The sequence below is a fragment of the Equus przewalskii genome, chromosome 7, assembly GCF_037783145.1.
Source record: "Equus przewalskii isolate Varuska chromosome 7, EquPr2, whole genome shotgun sequence".
Classification (NCBI taxonomy): domain Eukaryota; kingdom Metazoa; phylum Chordata; class Mammalia; order Perissodactyla; family Equidae; genus Equus; species Equus przewalskii.
In genome coordinates this window covers 54,506,302-54,527,369 of record NC_091837.1, presented here as the reverse complement: position 1 = coordinate 54,527,369, position 21,068 = coordinate 54,506,302, and the positions used below count along the sequence as shown (strand labels likewise).

The following is a 21,068-nucleotide window of genomic DNA, read 5'->3' as shown; positions in this document are numbered from 1 at the left end:
CTTGGCCGCTCCACTGCGAGCGTTGTGGGAAGGGCGGGCCGAGCGGGCAGGAAGCCGCGCGAACAGCCACCTCATTTGCCCAGCGTTTCCAAGGAGAGCCTCTAGGGCTCCAAACAAGCCGCGTAGGCGTGGAAGGCGAGCGTACACCTCCACCACTGTGACAGCACCCATCACGAAAGCGCGCCTGCCCCATAGCGCTTCGCACCTCGCGAGGCTTTGCCAAATACGTGCGTGAGAACCACGCCTCAAGTCGCGTGCCTCTCCGCTTGGCTCCGCCCACCAAGCTCGTAGCCCTGCCCCCTCCCCCCCGCCCCGCCCAGTAGGGGCCCACCCGCGCACCACTTCCGGCGTCTGCCTCCTGACCGGCCACCGTCGCTTCTGGCTTCCCTGTCCTCGGCTCTCTTTCCCCCGCCCCTATCGCCTCCTTAAACACGGTCACGTGAGGGGCGAGCGCGGGGGCTGCCGGGACTGGTACTGCCGGTGGGTCAGGGTTCGGCCTCAATATGGCGGTTCCGGTCAGGCAGTGACCAAGGTTTTGCCGCCGAGAGGATTAACTGGCGATTGTCGGCGCCTCCACCTATCAGGGTGGCATGCGAGGACGCCGGGGCGAGCGCTGAGGAGCTGCGGTGACGGGGAGGGGTCAGCGGTGTGTGCTCCGGGAGCCGAGGCGGCGGCGTCTGTTCCTTCTATTGGTCTCGAGGCTTCAGCGCGGGGCCCCGCCCGGCCGGGCCAGGCCGGCGGGCGGCGGCAGTAGCTGCTGCAGCCGCGGGCTCGGCCTCTGAGAGTGGGCCGGAGGGCGGGCGCCGCCGCCGCCTTGCCGCGGCGATGGCCCAGTGTGTACAATCAGTGCAGGAGCTAATCCCGGACTCCTTCGTCCCCTGTGTCGCTGCGCTGTGCAGCGACGAAGCCGAGCGGCTCACTCGTCTCAATCACCTTAGCTTCGCGGAGTTGCTTAAGCCCTTCTCTCGCCTCACTTCCGAGGGTATGTGGTCTCCTCCCTTTTTCACTGAGCTCCCGCAAAGCCGGGCCGGGAGAAGGAAGTTGGGGGGCGGGCAGGGAAGGGAAGGGCGATGTTTACATCCCGGAGCCGGTGGAGTGGCGTCTGGGGTTAGGGCCCCACGGTGTCTACGGTGGCGTCTGGACGAGGGGCCTTGAGTGAGGTTGTCAAGACAGCGCGGTCCTACCTCCAGTTTCTCTAGGTACTTTTATTCTCCGGACAAGCCGGGCCACTAGGTAATTAGTGTAACGAAAAACGTGAGCCCCAGAGAAGGGTGTTGGGAATGTTCTGAATAGCCATAGGGAGGGAATTAGGAAGATGCTGCCTCTTGGACCGATGAGGTCTTAGTAAAGAAGACGGATCATCTTCCTCGGGTGTTAAACTGGGCTTTCAAAATTGTCTCGAATATTACATTCTAGCAGTGAAGCCCATCCATTTCTAAGTTTCTGTTTAGTTATTTTATGAAAATGTAACTGTTTTCTTAGGTATACAGTGTTTTACTTAACCTCTCAAGAAGATAAAAAGTATTATAAAATAATAAAACTTGCAACAGCCTTTTGGCTGATGGACAGGGAAGGACAAGTTGTGGTTCATCTAGATAGTTGAAGTTAGATTTATAGGCATAGAAAAGTCCTAAAATTTGGTTTTTCAGGTAAAAGTTTAATCAACGGGAGAAATGTGTCTTTTGTTGAGGAGCTGCCTGTCTTCTCCAGCTTTATGTTCTTTATTACGGAAAAATAAGCGTAGTAAAACTCCAAGTGTGGTTTAAGCAGTATCTTTACCTACTTTGCAAACACCACATAGTGAAGAATAGGTAATGTTCTTAAGTTCTGTATAAAATGAAAAGTTCTATAGTAAAGCTGTGTCAAGCGAATGACTGATCTTTATTTGGTTATGATGATTTCTCCACAAAAAAATAGTGCTGTGCCATAAATTTATGTATTTATATGCCACAGGTGTGTATTCTTTGGGGGAGAATTAGCTCCATTACACTTTTGTGTTTAAAGGAGAGAGGGAGCTGTCCAAAAAAACAAAGTTTGGGAACTCTTGGATTTTCTTCAGCCTGTATCTTAGCCATCAGTCTCAGCTCCTCTGGTATTGTGGTTCGTTAAGAGGAACAACAAAAGGCCTTCCATTCTTAAAACTTTAAAAAAAAAAAACACTTGAGAGCCAGTTTGATTTTGATCTGTGTTCTTCCCTGCTGTGTTAATAATAATAATGCTAATACCTGATACCTGCTTTATGTAGCTTTTCTTTTTTAGTCCTCATTGAATCCTGTGAAATAGAGATAGTTAACACCATTTTAAATCTGAGAACATTGATGCATAGTGATGTTCACTGTCCACAGTTTACATGTGGGAAAGATTTAAAAATGGGCAATGTGACTCAAGACAGGGTGTTCTTAATCAAGTCGTCTTATCTCTTGGCGATATTTAGAGTTACTTATTCACGCTAGAGAGCTGTGCTATTGGGTAGAAATATAATGTGTCACATATATAATTTTAAATTATTTAGTAGTCACATTTTAATGAAAAAGTAAAAAATAGATGAAATTAGTTTTCATATATCTTATTTAACAAGTATTTCCAAAAAGTTATCATTTCAACATCTAATCTATATAAAAAATCTTAATGAGAGATTTCACATTTTTTTATTGCTAAGTCTGAAATTTGGTGTGCATTTTACGCTTAGATTACCTCTCCATTTGGACTAGACATACTTCACGTGCTCAATAGACACGTGGCTGCCTCTAGTATTGGACAGTGCAGTGAATAGAAGCTCGAATCAGAATTCTGATTTCCTTTTGTAGACTGTGGAAGATTTAGGGAAGGAGTATACTGAATTGGGCTTTCATGGATAAAGAGTTGGTGGAAAGGATGAGGACAAGAGTTCTCTGTTGAGGAGGGGGATGAAGTTAGAAAGGTATGAGCAACAGGTATAAATTATGATTGAGGTTGGGGAACAGTGAGGAAACTATTGCTATCGGAGTACAGGATAGAGAGAGAAGATGCCTCGATAAGGAAGGATCTTGAATTCTAGGAAAGGGATTTTTGGATTTCATATCTAATGGTAAATGTATGGCAGTCATAGATTCTTGAGCATGGGTATAGAATTTTGGGAGATTAGAGTTGTGCAGGTTATAAGCAATTGAGGTTTTCTTTATACAATGAAGTTTTGTCTTTTAGGTAAAAATATAAGATACCATTATTTTATTTTTCAAAATATATACCATAGAACATCAGATGTGTTATATGCTCCCTAAAAAAGAATTTTTGGGGGCCGGCCCCATGGCCGAGTGGTTAAGTTCACGCACTCCGCTGCGGCGGCCCAGGGTTCGGATCCTGGGCATGGACATGGCACCGCTCGTCAGGCCTCGTTGAGGCGGCATCCCATATGCCACAACTAGAAGGACCTGCAACTAGGATATACAACTATGTACCAGGGGGGATTTGGGGACATAAAGCAGGAAAAAAAAAAAAAGAATTTGTGGTCAAATACGTTTGCTTAATATAGCATGTGTTTGTGAGAATTACAGTGTCCTTTAGCACATTAAAGGCTGTGGGAGGACTGGTTATAAAGAGACCTATTAAAAACTTAATCCATATTTCCCCAGTTTATTTGAACATGGGATCGATTTTTCAGAAATAACTGTTAACTATCTTGAGGAACCAGTATTACATGGAGCAGCACATACAGGGAAATGTTACTTCATAATACAGTATTCAGGAGATAATGTTTAGATGGGGTGTGTGTGTGTATATATATATAATTATTTTAAAAAAGTATTTATAAAAGTAAGATGGTAGAGCTGAATTTTATTTTGAAATTGAGATGTTATATGATATATGGAGTCACCTTTTGTGATGCTGTAATCTTAATGAAATCTTAATATAATTAGTTATGAAGCTTTTGAATTTTTTTTGTGTGATTTCAGAGCGTTTCTTTTAATCGTTCTTAGCTCTTGCATTCCTCTTTTTTGGGTTGGTTTTGTGATACTCCAGTGTATTATTAGATATTGTTGTTTAATAAATTACCCCAAAACTTAGCACCTTAAAACAGAAGCATTTATTATCTCTCAGTTTCTGAGGAATCTGGGAGTGGCTTAGCTGGATGGTTCTGGCTCAGGTCTTTCTTGAGGTTTTAGTGGAGCTGTCAGCAGGGGCTCCAGTCATCTGGGGCTGGAGGAACCGCTTCCAGGCTCACTCATATAGTTGTTGGCAAGTCTCAAATCCTCGCTGGATGTTAGCCTGGGACCTCAGTTCTGTGCCATGTGGGCATCTCCACAGGCTCCCCGAGTATCCCCATGGCATGGCACTTACCTTCTCCTGGAGGGAGTGATCAGAGTGACAACCCAAGATGAAAGCTGTACGTTTTATAACCTTATCTCAGAAGTGAAATACCATTGCTTTTGCTGTGTTCTCTTGGTCACGTGTACCAACCCTGGGATGTGGGAGGGACCTACACAAGAGTATCTCTACTGGGAAGTATTGGGATTATAGGGGGCCATTTCAGAGGCTTCCTGCTACACCTATTAACACCTATTAACTTATTTCTGAATTATTAGTAGGACTACCTAATAACTGATAAACCCACTCTGAATATAGGGCAAAACCAGAATTTTTTTTCTTGTTAACACTTATGAATACCTAAAGGTAATTAGCCAATTTAAAATTTTGAGAGAAGTTTATTACACACATGGGTATTTACGTTATTTGACAATTGTGGATCAACTTTAAGGAAAATACTTGTACAGTGTTCCTAAAAATAACAGAAATGCACCGTAGTATTTTCATGTTTTTTGGTTTCATAGTTAGACCAGCTGGAAAATTTAATTAGGGAGAGGCCTGTGTGTGTTTATTTAAGTTAGAAAACAAACAATTACAGAAGAATGCACAGAATACAAGAAATATCTATCTCCCCACTACCCAGAACCAACAAATATTACCCTTCTTGTCATATTTGCTTTGGTATCTTTTCCTTTTCTTTAAAAAGAAATCAAATATAGGTACAGTTGAAATCACCTTTCTACCTTTCTTAGTCCCATTTCCTTCCTTTATCATAGACAACCATTATAATGGAATTTGCGTGTATACTTTCTGTACAGATATTTATATTACAAGTGCACATATTCATGTCATATGTACTACTTTAAAAAGTTTTTTTTTTTTAATTTTTGGAGGAAGATTATCCCTGAGCTAACATCCACCACCAATCCTCCTCTTTTTGCTGAGGAAGATTGGCCGTGAGCTAACATCTGTGCCCATCTTCCTCTACTTTATATGTGGGACGCCTGCCACAGCATGGGTTGATAAGCGGTTGGTAGGTCTGTGCCCAGGATCTGAACCAGTGAACCCCAGGTTACCAAAGCGGAGCGCGCAAACTTAACTGCTGTGTCACTGGGCTGGCCCTTAGTATTTTAGAAAGATTTTTGTCTTATGTTTTTTAATTAAAAATTTAGAAATCAACAGAGAACTCACAGAAAATTTAGTAAGACCATTTTTACGGATGTAACTTTATTTAAAATATGGGCAGGCCTGAACTTAAAAGTTTGGAATAAAGTATTTTCCATTGGGAAAAAAGTGTCATTTTTTTATGACTAGGTACCCAAAGCCAGTTTTCCAAAGTTTCCTCTTGTATACGATGATCCATGATGTACTTGAAGCAGAGTATGTTGCCTCTGCTGCCTCCACCACTTCTCAAGCTCTTAACTAAATAGTTATGTATGTGTCAGGCATGGTGCTCTGTGCTTTACACTTACTGTGTCATCTAACGTCTCACCTAAATCCTTAAAATAACCCTGTGAAATAGGTATTAATGACATGTTATAGATGAGGAAATTGAAGCACAAAGAAGTTTAAAAGTTGTTGAGGATAACCCAGTTAATAAGTGGCAGGTTGGGATTTAAAATAAAGTCTGACTCCAGAAGTTGGGTCCTTAATCAATATAATGGACTGCTTCTAATACTACTATGAAAACTAATCATCCTGTCTGATTATATGATAAAATATGCTTGCATTTCTTATGATTATATTTATATGAAAAAATATGCGCTGTGGGCACTGTCTTCTTGCTACCATTGCCTGAGAACCTATTCCCTGGCCTGAAGCTCTGAATCACTGGTTATGAATCCCATACGCTGAGGCAAGGCCTATGGCAGGATGAAGGTAGGAGGTATTGGGTTGGGAGAAGGGATCTGGGCAGTGATCTTTTTTTAATTGACTTTAATTTTTAGAGCACTTTTAGGTTCACAACAACATTGAGCAGAAAGTACAGAGAGTTCTCCTATACTTTCTATTCCAACATGCACACAGCCTCCCGCACTACCAACATCCTACACCAGAGTGGGCATTGATTTTTTAATTTTTTTTTAAAGATTGGCATCTGAGCTAACATCTGTTGCAAATCTTCTTTTTTTCTTCTTCTTATCCCCAAAGCCCCCTAGTACGTAGTTGTACATTCTAGTTGTGTGTGCCTCTGGTTGTGCTATGTGAGATGCTGCCTCGCATGGCCTAAGGAGCGGTGCCATATCCATGCTCAGGGTCCGAACTGGTGAAACCCTGGGCTGCCAAAGCGGAGCGCGCAAACTTAACCATTCTGCCACAGGGCTGGCCCCTGAGTGTTGATTTTTATGGTAGTGGTATAGGGAGGGACTGAGAATGCAGGCAGCGCTGTAGGGGAAGCAGAGGAAGCGAGCATGCGGCGTTTAATTCCTCTTTCTTCCTTTTTACTATTTTCACTGTCGATACCACATACTTCACGCTGCCCTGGACCAACCTTGGGGTGAGGTGAAAATTAGAGATTTGATATGGATGATGGTTGGTCCCTGGCAACTTCAAACACAGGAGGAAGAAAAGAACTTACATAGGGAAGTTGTGAGCAGTAAGCATTATGGGAGGTTAGATTTTCTAGCTAGCCCTTTTGGTGTATAAGGTAATGTCAGTCAGTTGTATTTCTGGAAGACTGTTCCACTTGGAATTTCTGGTTTCTGATTTGAGCATCCTTTTTGTTTGTAATCTATTAAGCCATTTTTTAATTGTTGTTGTTATAGTTGAGTTATGTATTGTGAATTAATTTCCAGTTTTTTTCCTTTTTTTTGTTAAAGTTCATATGAGAGATCCTAATAATCAGCTTCACGTAATTAAAAATTTGAAGATAGCAGTAAGCAACATTATCACCCAACCACCTCAGCCTGGAGCCATTCGGAAGCTTTTGAATGATGTTGTTTCTGGCAGTCAGCCTGCAGAAGGATTAGTAGCTAATGTGATTACGGCGGGAGATTATGACCTCAACATCAGTGGTATGTAATGAGGTTTATTATTATCTTTTAAATGAAGTTTTCTTTTGTTAGGAAAAATAAATCTGTAACTTGGAAGTCACTCAACAAACACTTAAGTGCTTGCTGAGTGCTAGAACCTGGGAATATGATGTTGAAACAAATAGTTCTTGCTTTTGAGGACTTTTACAATCAAGTAAGTAGGCAGCCATTCAAATAACTATGAATTACATGATTTCATTTTATTTTTTCATAATGAAAATGTTTTTGTAGTTCTAATTATAAAGTTAGTACAAGCTCCATGAGGGCAGAACTTTGGCTCTTTATTTTATTCCCAGTACCTAAAGTAATGCCTACAACATATGCATGATAAATATTTCTTGAATGAGAGAACTAACAGTAGATAAAAAAACATTATTTTGTGACATAAGTAATATTATAAAAAGCATTACGTTTATTGTATTTTTTTATCTCGTCTTAGTGTTAAGTGGAGGAAATGTTTATAATATATGAATAAATATTTGCTGTTTTCTGAGTGCTTCTGATTTGAATGGTAAATGTTTTCATAGATTGGTGGGTGAAATTATATATTAATATGTAAAGTGAGTTAGTAGTATTTGGTGTGACTCTTTTCCAATATGAAAAAAGACTTAATTAATGGAGGGATATGGTATATATTTTTAGAGGGGAAAGAATAAAAGTACATCATCTGGTTAGGATGTTTCAGCAGCCTAATAAAATAATCTTTTTAGGTCAGTGTAATTTATAATCTGTTATTGTAACACCACCTAATTGCATATTTAAACATTTTCCTAAACATACAAAGAGGACTTAACTGGTATGTTTTAGGTCACAAAGTTAGTTGTTTGTAATTGTGTAGTTAGAAATATTTGTAGATTTATTTTGTTTAAATGTTCATAATTTTTTTCTTTGTGTGTGATTAATTTTAATTCCAGCAAGATAAGATAACTTGATGATTTTAAGTTTCAAATATTATGATTGTCTTTATGAATCAAAAGAATCTGAATTTCAGGATTCATATTTTGTGCAGTTCTAGGCATAAGATATTGTCAACAAGAGGCAAAATTGAGATCTTTCTGGGAGAAAGTGATGAAATTTGAACTACTACTGTCATCAATAGAAAATTCGTGTTTAAATGTGAAGGACAATGAATCAAATACCAAAGCCTCCAAGTTTTTCTACAGTCATAGCCATTAGTTAATTGAATAACTTGAATAAGTTACTTATTCAGACTCAGTTTTGTTCTCTTAAAACAACAGAATTTGGCTAAATTCTTTCTTAAGCCCTCTTCTATACTTTTAATCTTGTGATTCTATTTTATAGGGTCTTTAACATTTTTGTTATTCATGCAAAAAATATTTACTGATTTCCTACTGTATGCTTTGCATTGAGATGTAGAGATGAATAAGACATGCTATATAAGTTCATAATCTGATGGGGAGACAATACCTTATAATTACAATACATTGTAATAGAGATATGGCATATCTGATATGCCAAAATGCTAAGGGAATACAGACAGGGATTAAGTATTATATTTAAAAAACACAGGTCTGGCCCAGTGGTGCAGTGATTAAGTTTGCATGTTCTGCTTTGGCGGCCTGGGGTTTGCCGGTTTGGATCCTGGGTGTGGACATGGCATCACTTGGGAAATGCTGTGATAGGCATCCCACATATAAAGTAGAGGAAGATGGGCACGGATGTTAGCTCAGGGCCAGTCTTCCTCAGCAAAAAGAGGAGGATTGGCAACAGATGTTAGCTCAGGCCTAATCTTCCTCAAAAAAAAAAAACCAACAAATAAAAATATCTATCTTTATGCTGTGAATATCTTTCTAACCTCCAAAACCCATAATACCTTTTACTCTAAAAGGATTTAATTTATCAAAATGATATGTGCACAGAGACGTGATGCTAAAAAGACTTCAAGGAAAAAACAACAGTAATCTCTTCCCTGCACTGCTGCCCCACCAGGGAGCAGTTCTTTTAGTGGTTTCCTCTGGTATTTATTTTGTGTTTCTAAGTAATATTTTTATATGTCTGTATGTGGCTTAATGGACTTAAAATTTTTTTTATTGATTTCTCATTATAATTGATGGAGATTTAGCTTAATTGCTCCCTTTCCTCCTTTCCCCATTTCCCTAATGTAGTTTTCATAATTTTAGGTTAATATTCACTGTTTACAGTGTTATGGCTAAATATTGTTCACTTCTTCACTGCTGAGCCAAATATTGGGCTTTGAGTTCTTTTTTATACAGCGTTTTGTTTTTTCAGGATTTAGTAATTGCCTTTTTAGAATGACTTGTTGAGGGCCAGCCGTGGTGGATCACTGATTAAATTTGGCCTGCTCTACTTTGGCAGCTGGGTGTGGATCCTGGGTGCCGGCCTACACCACTCATCTGTTAGTGGCCATGTTGTGGTGGCAGCTCACATAAAAAAAGAAAAAAAGAGGAAGATTGGCACTGGCTCTTAGCTCAGGGTGAATCTTCCTTTGCAAAAAAAACCCAACTTGCTAGAGTTCTTTGTATCTTTGGCTGGTCTCTCAAACATCCAGTAGCCTCTCAGTAAGATTTTCCACTTGGCATAAATTTATGAGATAATCCGTTTATCAGGATCTCCTTCCTGCAATCTTCTCTTTCTACTCCATGCATTCTCAATATCATCCCTCAGTGGGGAGAGAATTTGGTTCTTGGGACAGTGCAAAATTCTTAGTTATTACAATGGTTTGTGGCTCTCCAAAGGACCATGGTACATAAAAAAATAAACAGTATATCTCTGATCTTAAAAGTATTTTTAGGGGAGGAGGACCAATTAGAAAAGAAATGCCTAAAAAGGCTCGTGAGAGAAATAAGGAATAAAAGTTGCAAAACATTGTTCTATTTCATCGTGGACTGGAGTAGTTATGGTGAGCATCACTGGAGTTACTCTCCAACGACTGCTCGACAGCCCTCATTCAGGGGATTTCCTTCCCTTATCTGTACCCTCTCATTCATATCTTTTTTTGTGTATTTCCTTGATTTGATGAAGGACATTTCCGGTAGCTTCCTGAGAGAGGTTACTTGGCAGGTAAAATTTTGGAGAAATGAATATCTGAAAATGTTCTTATCTTTTCTATTTGATTGATGGTTTGACTATATGTATTATTATTAGAAATAATTTCCCTAAGAATTGTTCCACTTTCTTCCAGCTTCTAGTATTGCTATAAAGAAGCTAGATGCCATTAAGTTACATATCCTCTCATTTCCTCCAACCATTGGAAACTTTTAGAAGCTCTTTATCCCTGCTATTTTGAAATTTCATGTTGGGCCTGATTTGACTCCTTTTTCACTCGTATTGAGCCGCCTCTTTGGATTATCTGGTCACACACCCTCTTTAGTCCTGGGAAATTTTCTTGTATTGTTTCTTTGTTAATGTTTTCCCTGGAAATACTGTCAGTTGGATGTGGAACTTCCTGAGTTGTTCCTCTAATGTTCTTATCTTTTTTCTAACATCATCACTTAAAAAAGAGTGACGATTCTTCAAAATGTGGTAGTGCAAGATAGGAACTTAGTGTTCTTATTTTTCCAGGTTTTTGAAGTATTTTGCTGTTTGTCATCGTCCTAGGAATTATTTATCAATTGTCAATTACTCTGAACTACGTATAAGAAAGTGGAAGCATGATGAAGTTGTCTAGAAGGATGATGCAGTAGTGAACTAAGTCATCACTATCACATCATCCTTAAATTTTCAATTTTGTATTGCCCAAATTATTGCATCTTCTTTCAAGAAGGTATAAAAGAAGTCTCGAGACACCATCTTTGTAGTCATCACCTTTGTCTTCATTTTTTTCTTTCATTGAACATGGTTGAAAATTGAGAATTTTTCTTTTTTTTTCTTTTGAGGATGATTAGCCCTGAGCTAACATCTGCTGCCAATCCTCCTCTTTTTGCTGAGGAAGACTGGCCCTGAGCTAACATCCGTGCCCATCTTCCTCTACTTTATATGTGGGACTCCTACCACAACATGGCTTGACAAGTGGTGCCTTGTCCACACCCGGGATCCGAACTGACGGACCCCAGGCTCCCAAAGTGGAACGTGTGAACTTAACCGCTGCTCCACGAGGCCAGCCACAAGAATTTTTCATTTTTATTTCATATTGGCAAAGAAAAGAAAATTGTCCATGAAAGACACAAATTTTCACAATTGTTAGACAAATCAGAAGATGAATGCAGTGAAACAGCATTCTAGACTAGCACTGTCTGGTAGGAATATGTGAGCTACTTAAAATAATTTTTCAGTCTTCTGTAGCTACAGTAAAGAATGTTAAAAGAAACAGGTAAAATTAATTTTAATACTATTCTTTATTTAACTTAGTGTTTACAAAATATTGTCATTTCAACATGTAATCAATGGAAAATTTTATTCTTTTTTTTTGTACTGTCTTTGAAATCTTATGTGTGTTTTACGCTTACAGCACATCTCAATTCAGACAACCACATTTCAAATGCCAACATATGGCTGGTGGCTACCTACCTTATTGGACAGCTTAGCTCTAGACTCTAATGGGCTACCTACCTTATTGGACGGCTTAGCTCGAGACTCTATGACAGTGGTGAAATTGATCATATACAGAAGTCCCAGCCTGAGAGTCTTCAGGTGACAGTATCCAATATGAATTTTCTCACTCTCAAGAATTGTTGAGTGAGCAGTGTATTTCTGAGAACAAAAAGGAAATATAGAATTTTCGTCCAGCTGATTAGTAATTTAACAGGAGGGACTTCACACAATATTTTGAGACAAGAAGTTAGACCATCCCATTTGGTTAAAGGACATGTGACAGTACTCTTTCATCCTTTATGATATTTTTGTAACAAAATTTGCTTGATACAGTTTGTAAGTGGGCAAATGCTAAAGGCAGATATGTGTATGAAGATGATTAGAAGGAATTAGATGATGTAGAAATGAAAAATTCATAGGATTAATCATTCTATTTGCTATTTAGAAGTCTAAAAAAATCAAAGTGTTTTGCAATGATGGAGCAAATAAGATGACCTTTTTCTTTCTAGAAAAATTCTGAACCATCAAATTTTTCTGAAATGTACCTTGAGTATGCAAGTGCAAGAAGAACCAGAAGTAATGATAAACTAGAACTTACTAGAGATATATTTGAATCTGGAGTCAGTATTTACATGACAGATGTGTTCCAGGTTCATTCATGACAGTTGATGAACAGTTAGTTTCACTCAAGGAGTGTTGCCTAATTGAGGCAAGTATCTTTAAAACCAGGAAAATGTGGAATACAATTTAAGTTTGCTCTGTTTAAATTCTTACTAAAATTTCTAAAAAGGTTTTTACTATGCCTTTATTCCTAATTCTGTAAATAATTTGTAAAGTGAATTAAAAATACAGTGAAATATTAAGGGTCGGTTAGATTCAGATGGTAAGTGACCATGACTTTTTTCCTGATATACTGAGGGTTAAAAGGAATATAGTTTCAAAAGAGAACAATTTATTTTTTTAAATATCTTCCACTCTGGTGTCTGAGAAATTAAAAAATTGGGAATAAGTAATCATGATTCTCATCTCTTTAGAATACTTTGATTTTTGCTGATTTTTCTGAAAACATTTGATGAGAAATAGTTTCCTGGGCTGGCCCCTGGCCGAGTGGTTAAGTTTGCACGCTCCTCTTCGGTGGCCTGTAGTTTGGGTTGTTCATATCCCAGGTGCAGATATGGCATCAGGCCATGCTGAGGCGGTGTCCCACATAGCACAACCAGAAGGACCTACAACTAGAATATATTTTTGGGGGGCAGAAGAAAAAACAAAAGAAGATTAGCAACAGATGTTAGCTCAGGTGCCAATCTTGAAGAAAAAGAGTTTCCTTAATAATAGTTCTCAAAGGTATTGTTAAAATACAAGGTTAATATTTCTTAGCTCTTAATATTATTTAAGATCTTTTATAATTTGCAAAATGCTCGTATATTTCATATAAGAGTTCTGGTTTTAGTTTGTTGTAGTTTTTGTATTCTAAGATCCTCTAAATTAAACCATATTTTCTGATAATCACAGTGTTTATTGGTAAATATTTTTTACCTTGAGGCTATGCATTTTCTGAATTAAATAATTATACAACATTTAATTATTTAGTTCTTTTCCCTTACTGCAATATTTACATTTTGAAAATATATTAAGTTTTGGTATATCTATTCCTGTTTATCTAAAGTTACATAGTCATAAGTGCCAACATTATGTAGAATTTGTTAGTATTTCTTAGTGCTTTTTTGTTTAGTCTGAATAGTGATTTTCTGGCACTTTCGCCTTTTATGAATGATTAAGAAGGGAAAATATGTGATTTACAGGTGATGTCTATGTTTAGGATATTCAGTCTTTTTAACTTGCAGATTTGGAGTTACTAAATATATTTAGTTTCAATAGGATGAGGATCAGAGTTGCTTGAGGTCTAGCTCACTACTGGCAGCCCTTGTGAGATGTGGATTGGGAACACTAATAACTCTGTGTCCCAAGTTACTGGCACTGAGAAGGAAACAAAGAAGAGACGGGGAAAGAATGCTGCATTTTGTGAGTGTGAGTGGAGGATAGAGCATTATGTCATTTTTCAGCTTTTAGCTGCCTTCCTTACCCTTCGTAACCAAGACAAAGTACATTCTGCCTAGAGAAGCTTTAACTGGTAGGGTAACATGGTTCCAGTTTCAATTCTGAACAGAGAACCTGTAGAGATGGAAAGCGGTATGAGCAAAATACTGATTTCATCCCAAAGTAAGTATGAGGTTTTTTTTTTTTTGAGGAAGATTAGCCCTGAGCTTACTACTGCCAATCCTCTTCTTTTTGCTGAGGAAGACTGACCCTGAGCTAACATCAGTGCCCATCTTCCTCTACTTTATATGTGGGATGCCTACCACAGCATGGCTTTTGCCAAGTGGTGCCATGTCCACACCCGGGATCTGAATGGGTGAACCTCGGGCCACCAAAAAGTGGAACATGTGAACTTAACCTCTGTGCCACCAGGCCGGTCCCAGTATAAGAGGATTTTAAGGGGCGAGAGTTGTTAATAAATGTTAAAGTCTTTGTTCACATAAAAAATTTAAAAACTATCACTTTTTCCACTTTCTGCAAAAGTGTCATTTGAAAAAGCAAAAAAGTAGAAGGATGCCCTTGATTTATTGGCATATAAAAAAACTGAAAGAGGAGTTCTTAATTAACCTCTCAAGGAAAACAGGTGGCTGCAGGGAAAACTTACCCTGTCAACCTAAATGTGACCTACCTGAAGGATAAAACCCACTTCTGCCATATAGTATGTTTTTAAATCTTTCCTTGGCTCCTCATATGTATCCTTAGTTCAGTACCCAGGGTCTTCTTGCACCAGTATTTAGAAAGTATTATTTCACTTTAAGAACTTGTACGTGTGTGTACTTGCTTTTTCCTTTTGATTTAATTTTATTTTTAGTTATGCAGACATTTATTTAGTTCCAAAGTCAAAGCTATAGAACAAGGTACATTCACAGAGGTCTAGCTTCTGTCCATTCCCCCTCCCCTTTCACCTCCCTTCTCTCCCTTATATATAATGAAATTTATTAGATTTATCCTTCTATTGTTTCTCTTTGACACCATACACAAATACAGATGTGCCTCTTCATATTTTCTTCCCTTTCTTATACAAAAATGCATACTTTTCTGTTGTTGCCTTTTTTCACTTAACAACAAATCCCGGAGAGCACTTCATAGTAATATATGGAGAGTTCCCCCTTTCTCTTAGAGCTGCATGGTGCAACCATTTAATAGATGTACCATAGTTTATTTAACTAGTCCCCTCCTGATGGACATGTGGGTTTCCTAGTCTTTTATTAAAGATAGTGTTGCAGTGAATAGCTGTTTTGGAAGATCTAATTTATTTATTCAGAACTCTCCAGCCCACCGTGAAACAAACCCCTTTTCATATGTCTACAACTTAGCTGTTATTTGTTAAATTTAAGCAGCATGGAAGCAATGAAGTAAATAGAAAAATAATTAAAGTTGACAAAGTCATTTCCCCATATCTGTGGAGGTTCCTTCCTATTTAACCAAAGTTTTCATTATCTATCTTTTTTTCGTTATCTTTCTTTTCTTGTCATTGTACTAAATGAAAATATACATTAATTTTCTAGGCAGAGACCAATTTTAACTGATTTGGGGGGATATATTTAATGGTTGGTAAGAAAATTGATTTTGTTATTCTAACAGTCTAGTCTGTGTCATTCATCCTTCAATTTTTGCCATTTTTCATAAAGATGATATTTGTGGGAGTGTGTTTCCTATTCTGTAACAATGAATGTGAAATTGTTACGGTGGTATCCCTCGTAAATGATATATGGGTTATTCTCATAAGACATTTGTTGGAATTAAAATTTTTTGTATATATGGCAACAGGTTAGATACACTATTGGTCAAGATGAATAGCTTTTTTTCTTCAACTTTCCCAGTCGTTTAATGTAGTAATATAATGTAAACAGAAAATATATTTGCTCTGTTTTCAGTGATTAAGATGAAAACAAAAAGTACATAAAGTTTCATAATCAGCATAGGTCACTAAGAATGTAGTGTTCTTTTAGTAAAACTGAATTAGGTACTCTGCTTACACCTAGTGAAATGACTAAGTCCAAATAAAAAAAAGTTAGAATAGTTGTAATGTAAAATACTTAGCATGGAGCAAGAGAGATTTGACATTTTAAGAATCACTTTATATACCTGTATACAAGAAGTGAAAATACAGTTCTGTGTATTTGATTATAAGGTAAGTATGCTTTGAAGTTCTATTTAAAGAGGTTTTGTTACTGTCATATTCAAGTAATCAAGTTATGAAGTAGGGTTTGTCAGCCTCAGCACTACTGACATTGAGCCAGATAATTTGTTGTGGGAGGCTGTCTTGTTCTGTTCCTTGTGGGATGTTTTGCATCATTCCTGACATCTTTTCCTAGATGTCAGTAGGACCCTCCTCCCCACCTCTAGTTGTGACAACCCAAAGTATCTCCAGACATTGCCAGCTGTTTCCTGGGGGTCAGAATCACTCTTAGTTGAGAACCACTGTTCTGAAATGATATCATTTATGAAAAGGAGCTAGTTATGACGACATGACTAGTGGCAGGGGCACAAAACTTCAGTTCTAAAATCCTTTCGCTCACGTAATTAATACTTAAAGCATTAATGAGTAAGTTGTGGGATCATTGTGTAGGTTTGAGAATGTCAATTCTACTTTTGCAAATATATATACTCCTGTGTATGAATGTATTCGTATGGCTTTATGTGTCACACGTATCACATATATATATTAAAGCACAGGTGAAACATGCTTGTTACATATCTTTAAGCATGAGTGAAAAATGCTTGTTTGTAGCTAGAAATTATTTTTTAAGACTTTTAGGAATACGGACTTGAAATTTTGTCTGTTGTAAACTGATTCTATTGAGGAATTTTAACTGTTTTTTTATGTTGTTAATTTTAGCTACTACTCCATGGTTTGAGTCCTATAGAGAGACCTTTCTTCAGTCAATGCCAGCATCAGATCATGAATTTCTGAACCACTATTTAGCATGTATCCTTTGACCTTAATGTTCTCTTAAAATCAAATGCTTTGGTAAGGAAAATAAGCCAGACAGAGAAGGACAAACACCTTTTCATTTCACTCATTTGTGGAAGATAAACTTATGGACAAAGAGAAGAGCTTAGTGGTTATCAGGGGTTGGGGAGTGGACACAAGGGGTGAAGGAGCACATTTATATGGAGTCTGATGAATAATATACAACTGAAATTTCACAATGTTGTGAACTATTATGACCACAATGAAAAAAATCAAATGTTTTGGAAATTATTAATCTCAGAAATAGTTATATAAAGGCAAAATTGTTGAGAGGATGTAGAGAATGGAAAAATTATTTTTTATTGTTGCTATTTCAAGTTTTTGTTATTATTTTTGTTAAATGGTGTCTCAGATACAGGACTGATGTAATAAATTAATTTTGATTAGAAAATAAGAATACTGGGGCTGGCCCCATGGCGGAGTGGTTAAGTTCCTGCGCTCAGCTGTGGCGGCCCAGGGTTTTGCTGGTTTGGATCCTGGGCGCAGACGTGGCACCATTTCGTCACGCCACACTGAGATGGCGTCCCACATGCCACAACTAGAAGGACCCACAACTAAAATATAATACTGCATACTGGGAGAGTTGGGGGAGAAAAAGCAGAAAGAAAAAAAAACCTTTTAAAAAAAAAGAGAAAATAGGAATACTGAGGGTTTGCTTATTGTTTTTCTTTATCCCCCACCTTAGAGATTTCATGCTTAATAAGTTTTTAAGCCATTTTAGAAAGAGAAAATGTAAACTGTCACTTTTAACTGCTTTTGCTGATTGCAGTCAAAATTGATTGCTTATGCAAAAGCTCATATTTAAAGACAGTTTTCTATCTTTTTAGTAACCTGTTTTATAGCTATTAACCTTCTTTGACAGTTGTGGTTTTTTAGTTTTCTTAATGAGGTTGCAGAGAAAAGTTAAGAGATAAGATAGAGTATGAAACTGCAGTGAGATAGAATGGAGAGGAGCAGTACTCAGCAGAATTGTTCATTATGTTGATAATTGTACAATTTTGGTATTGTCCATTTTTATTTTTATGGATTTCCTTATTGTATATGTAAATGACCTGAAAAACTGTCAGCAAAAAATCTTTAAGATTTAAAACCTTGAATTACTTAGATGTGTTGGAGATAGTATTTTGTGCTTGTGGTGAAAACCTATGCAATCAGATTTTTTTTTAGCTCAGAAAATATCTTCCTAAAGTTTGTTTTAATAGGATAGTATTTATCATTGAGTGATAAGTGGTAATTACCTTAATAATACGGTTTACAAGGTATGTTGGTAGCATCCTCTAGTGAAGCTGAACCTGTGGAACAGTTTTCAAAGTTGTCGCAAGAACAGCATCGAATTCAGCACAACAGTGACTATTCTTACCCCAAGTGGTTTATCCCAAATACACTTAAATATTATGTACTTTTACATGATGTAAGTGCAGGAGATGAACAGAGGTAAGCTTTATTTTAAAATGGTTTCCCATTAAATGATTTAACATTAATTTGGACATGGCTTGTTTAAATTTTAGATATATTTTTCATCCAAGAGTGTAAAAATTTATTAATAAAACGTTTAACTGTATTTTTTATTCCAGTTATATTCAACACCTAAGTCATTTTATATTAGATTTCATATGCTTCCCCAAACTTTCCTTTAAATATATATCTTTATTACTACAATTTTTGTACAAAAGTGCTTACTATTTTACACCTCTAGGCCTTAGCTGTTATTTCTCACTTTATATAAAATTATTTCTCATTTTTTGTCTTTTCTTCTTCCTAGTTTTTCTCTAACTTTTCACTTCCTGGCTGTTGCTCGTAGGCACTTCTTTTTCACTCTTCGCTCTCTTGTCACTTTTTATTTTTAGCCTTGATATTTTTCACATTCTCAGAAAACATCCAAACATTTCTTTATGTTCAACCCTTTAATATTTCTTATTAGTGATTTGCTGTAGACCTCTTATCTTTGGGATAAGTGAATTACTTATATTTAAAAATAGAATAAGTTTTTGAAAAATAAGATAACATTAAAAGCAATTTTATGTTTATGGCTTTGGAGTTTATTTTGAATTTTGCTTCAAGATGTGGATCAAATTAATCTTTTGTTTCAAACTCTTGTTTTGATAATGCTATTTAGGGTGTGCAATTAAGTAATCATTTCTTACTCTTGTTCTGAGCACAGATCATCATTTTTTAATACATTCTCCTCTATAAAACCAAAGAATTATTCTGAGGATTACTATCTTTAGGATTTTTTGAAATCATAAACAGTCTGCACCCTGTTGGATAAAGTGTACTATATAAATAGAAATAATTTGAACTAGCTATTAAACTTAGTTTCTATCAGTTAAATTTTGTGTATATTTTCCGTATTGAATGGTTGTAACTGGGATATTTAAGTGGTAATTCAAGTATTAGATCAGTGGTTCTTATGTTTAGCAGAAACATTGGTAAAGTGAGCAGTTTAGTTTATTATTCTAGAGTATATATACATATATATATACTTATATCTGTGTTTATACAAATTTATAACTATTTTACATATCCAACCTTAATTTTATAGTGTGTAATATGATTTGTTTGCTAGGCTTGTTAGTTGTGTAATATTTGCATGTACATTTGAATATGATATAAGATTTTCCATGTGTTTTTTGGCACCAGATGGCTGATTGACTAAAAAACTACCTGTTTTTTAAACTGGGTTAGCTTATGTATCAAAATTTCATTTTTCATTAGAATGTTGTCTTATTATTGGAATTAGCTTATCTTCCACCAACTAGCAAGTTGAGTTAACTTAAAGGAAATCAATATGCTTCTTGTTGCATCTGAGATATAGCTCATGGATCTAGCTATTATAAATTTTGCAAGAAAAACGGGTGGATTTTTATGTAATGAATACCTTGGCTGCTTTTCTTGAGTTTTCTCCCTCCTGTTATTCCTTTGAACTGTATTCCTTTGGAGACAGCTAAGGGAACGGTAAACTATGGCAATGAAAGATGTTTTGTAAGTTTTGGGGTGCATTCTGTTTTAGCAGTTAACGTTTTTCGATAAGTGTCTGTTCTCTAAGACAGTATTTCCCAAAGTCGTATTTCCTGAAGACTAGTTCTCATAGTTGAAGGAGTTCCTGATCTCTAAGTTTGAAACAACTCTTTAGAAATTCATAGTGCACGTCAGCGAATGGAAGGCTTCCTGATGGTCTGCCGCAAAGAAACTGTTTGGCTTTGTTTACTGTAGTTCCCCAAACTAGTCTGACCCTCAGAACTTTCTCTTTGAATAACATAGGAGTACCTTCCACATTTTATTCCAGGAAGCATACTTTGGTAACTGCTTTAAGGTGATATCTAAGCTAGCTAAAGTTCAGTTAGGATCACGATCTTTAATTTTTTTATTATTCTCTCTCTAATTTTCTGTTCTGCCTTTTGGGGACTATTTTTGCATTGTTTTTGTGTTATTTTAATATTTATCATTTTCTAAGATCTCCTCATTTATTACAAACTTTTTTCCATTTTTTTTAGAGCTGAGTCAATTTATGAAGAAATGAAACAGAAATATGGAACTCAGGGTTGCTATTTACTTAAAATTAATTCTCGAACATCTAATCGAGCATCAGATGAACAGATACCAGATCCTTGGAGTCAGTATCTCCAGAAAAATAGTATTCAAAACCAGGTATATGTAAAAAAAAAACAATGAAGCAAACCGCAAAAGCTGTGTTTCAGTTTTATGACATAATGGTGTCACTGTAGAATTTTTTATGTCTTGGTTTAACTAGTAAAATTACTAATATTTATTTTGTGGTATCTGGCTAGTTTTGATCCGTCAGGATGTGAGCTCTTAAATCAGTGGTGCAAAAGCTGTTTCTAAGTTAATCCCTTATGTATATTCCTTTCACGTATATAATATCACTGTTAATTATCTTTTTCTTAAAAGATGAAAGAAAAGTAAATTACACAAGAAGAATTGAATTAGATTGGGTAGACATGTAGAGAATAGGACTTTTGACTTGTATATTTGTTATGAATGCTTACAGTCAATTCTTTATTATCCACATGCTCTGGGGTTGCCTTCCTTCATTTTCACCATGCTGTTCTTATGGCCACCTTTTGGAGCTCATACTTTTTAGGTGGGTGGGCTTTTTTCCCTAACTTTCCTCTGATTTCTTTTCCTTCTGAATTTTGAGGAAGTAGTAT

At 36.9% G+C, this 21,068-nt stretch overlaps 1 protein-coding gene across 6 annotated transcripts in view; it reads left to right on the top strand.

Annotated features, from left to right (window-relative positions):
• Positions 1-221: 221 nt before the first annotated feature.
• The window catches only part of TRAPPC8 (trafficking protein particle complex subunit 8), an 82,909-nt gene continuing 62,062 nt past the window's right edge, over positions 222-21,068 (top strand). For 3 of the 6 annotated variants that reach the window (XM_008538886.2, XM_070629839.1, XM_008538884.2), the window contains exons 1-5: positions 315-982; positions 7,101-7,295; positions 16,765-16,854; positions 18,159-18,333; positions 20,394-20,547. In XM_008538886.2, the coding sequence (XP_008537108.2) occupies positions 826-982; positions 7,101-7,295; positions 16,765-16,854; positions 18,159-18,333; positions 20,394-20,547 (771 nt within the window). In that variant the 5' untranslated portion in view covers positions 315-825. Of the gene's footprint in view, positions 983-7,100; positions 7,296-16,764; positions 16,855-18,158; positions 18,334-20,393; positions 20,548-21,068 lie in introns of all 6 variants that reach the window. The other 3 variants (XM_070629840.1, XM_008538887.2, XM_008538885.2) reach the window with 3 other exon arrangements.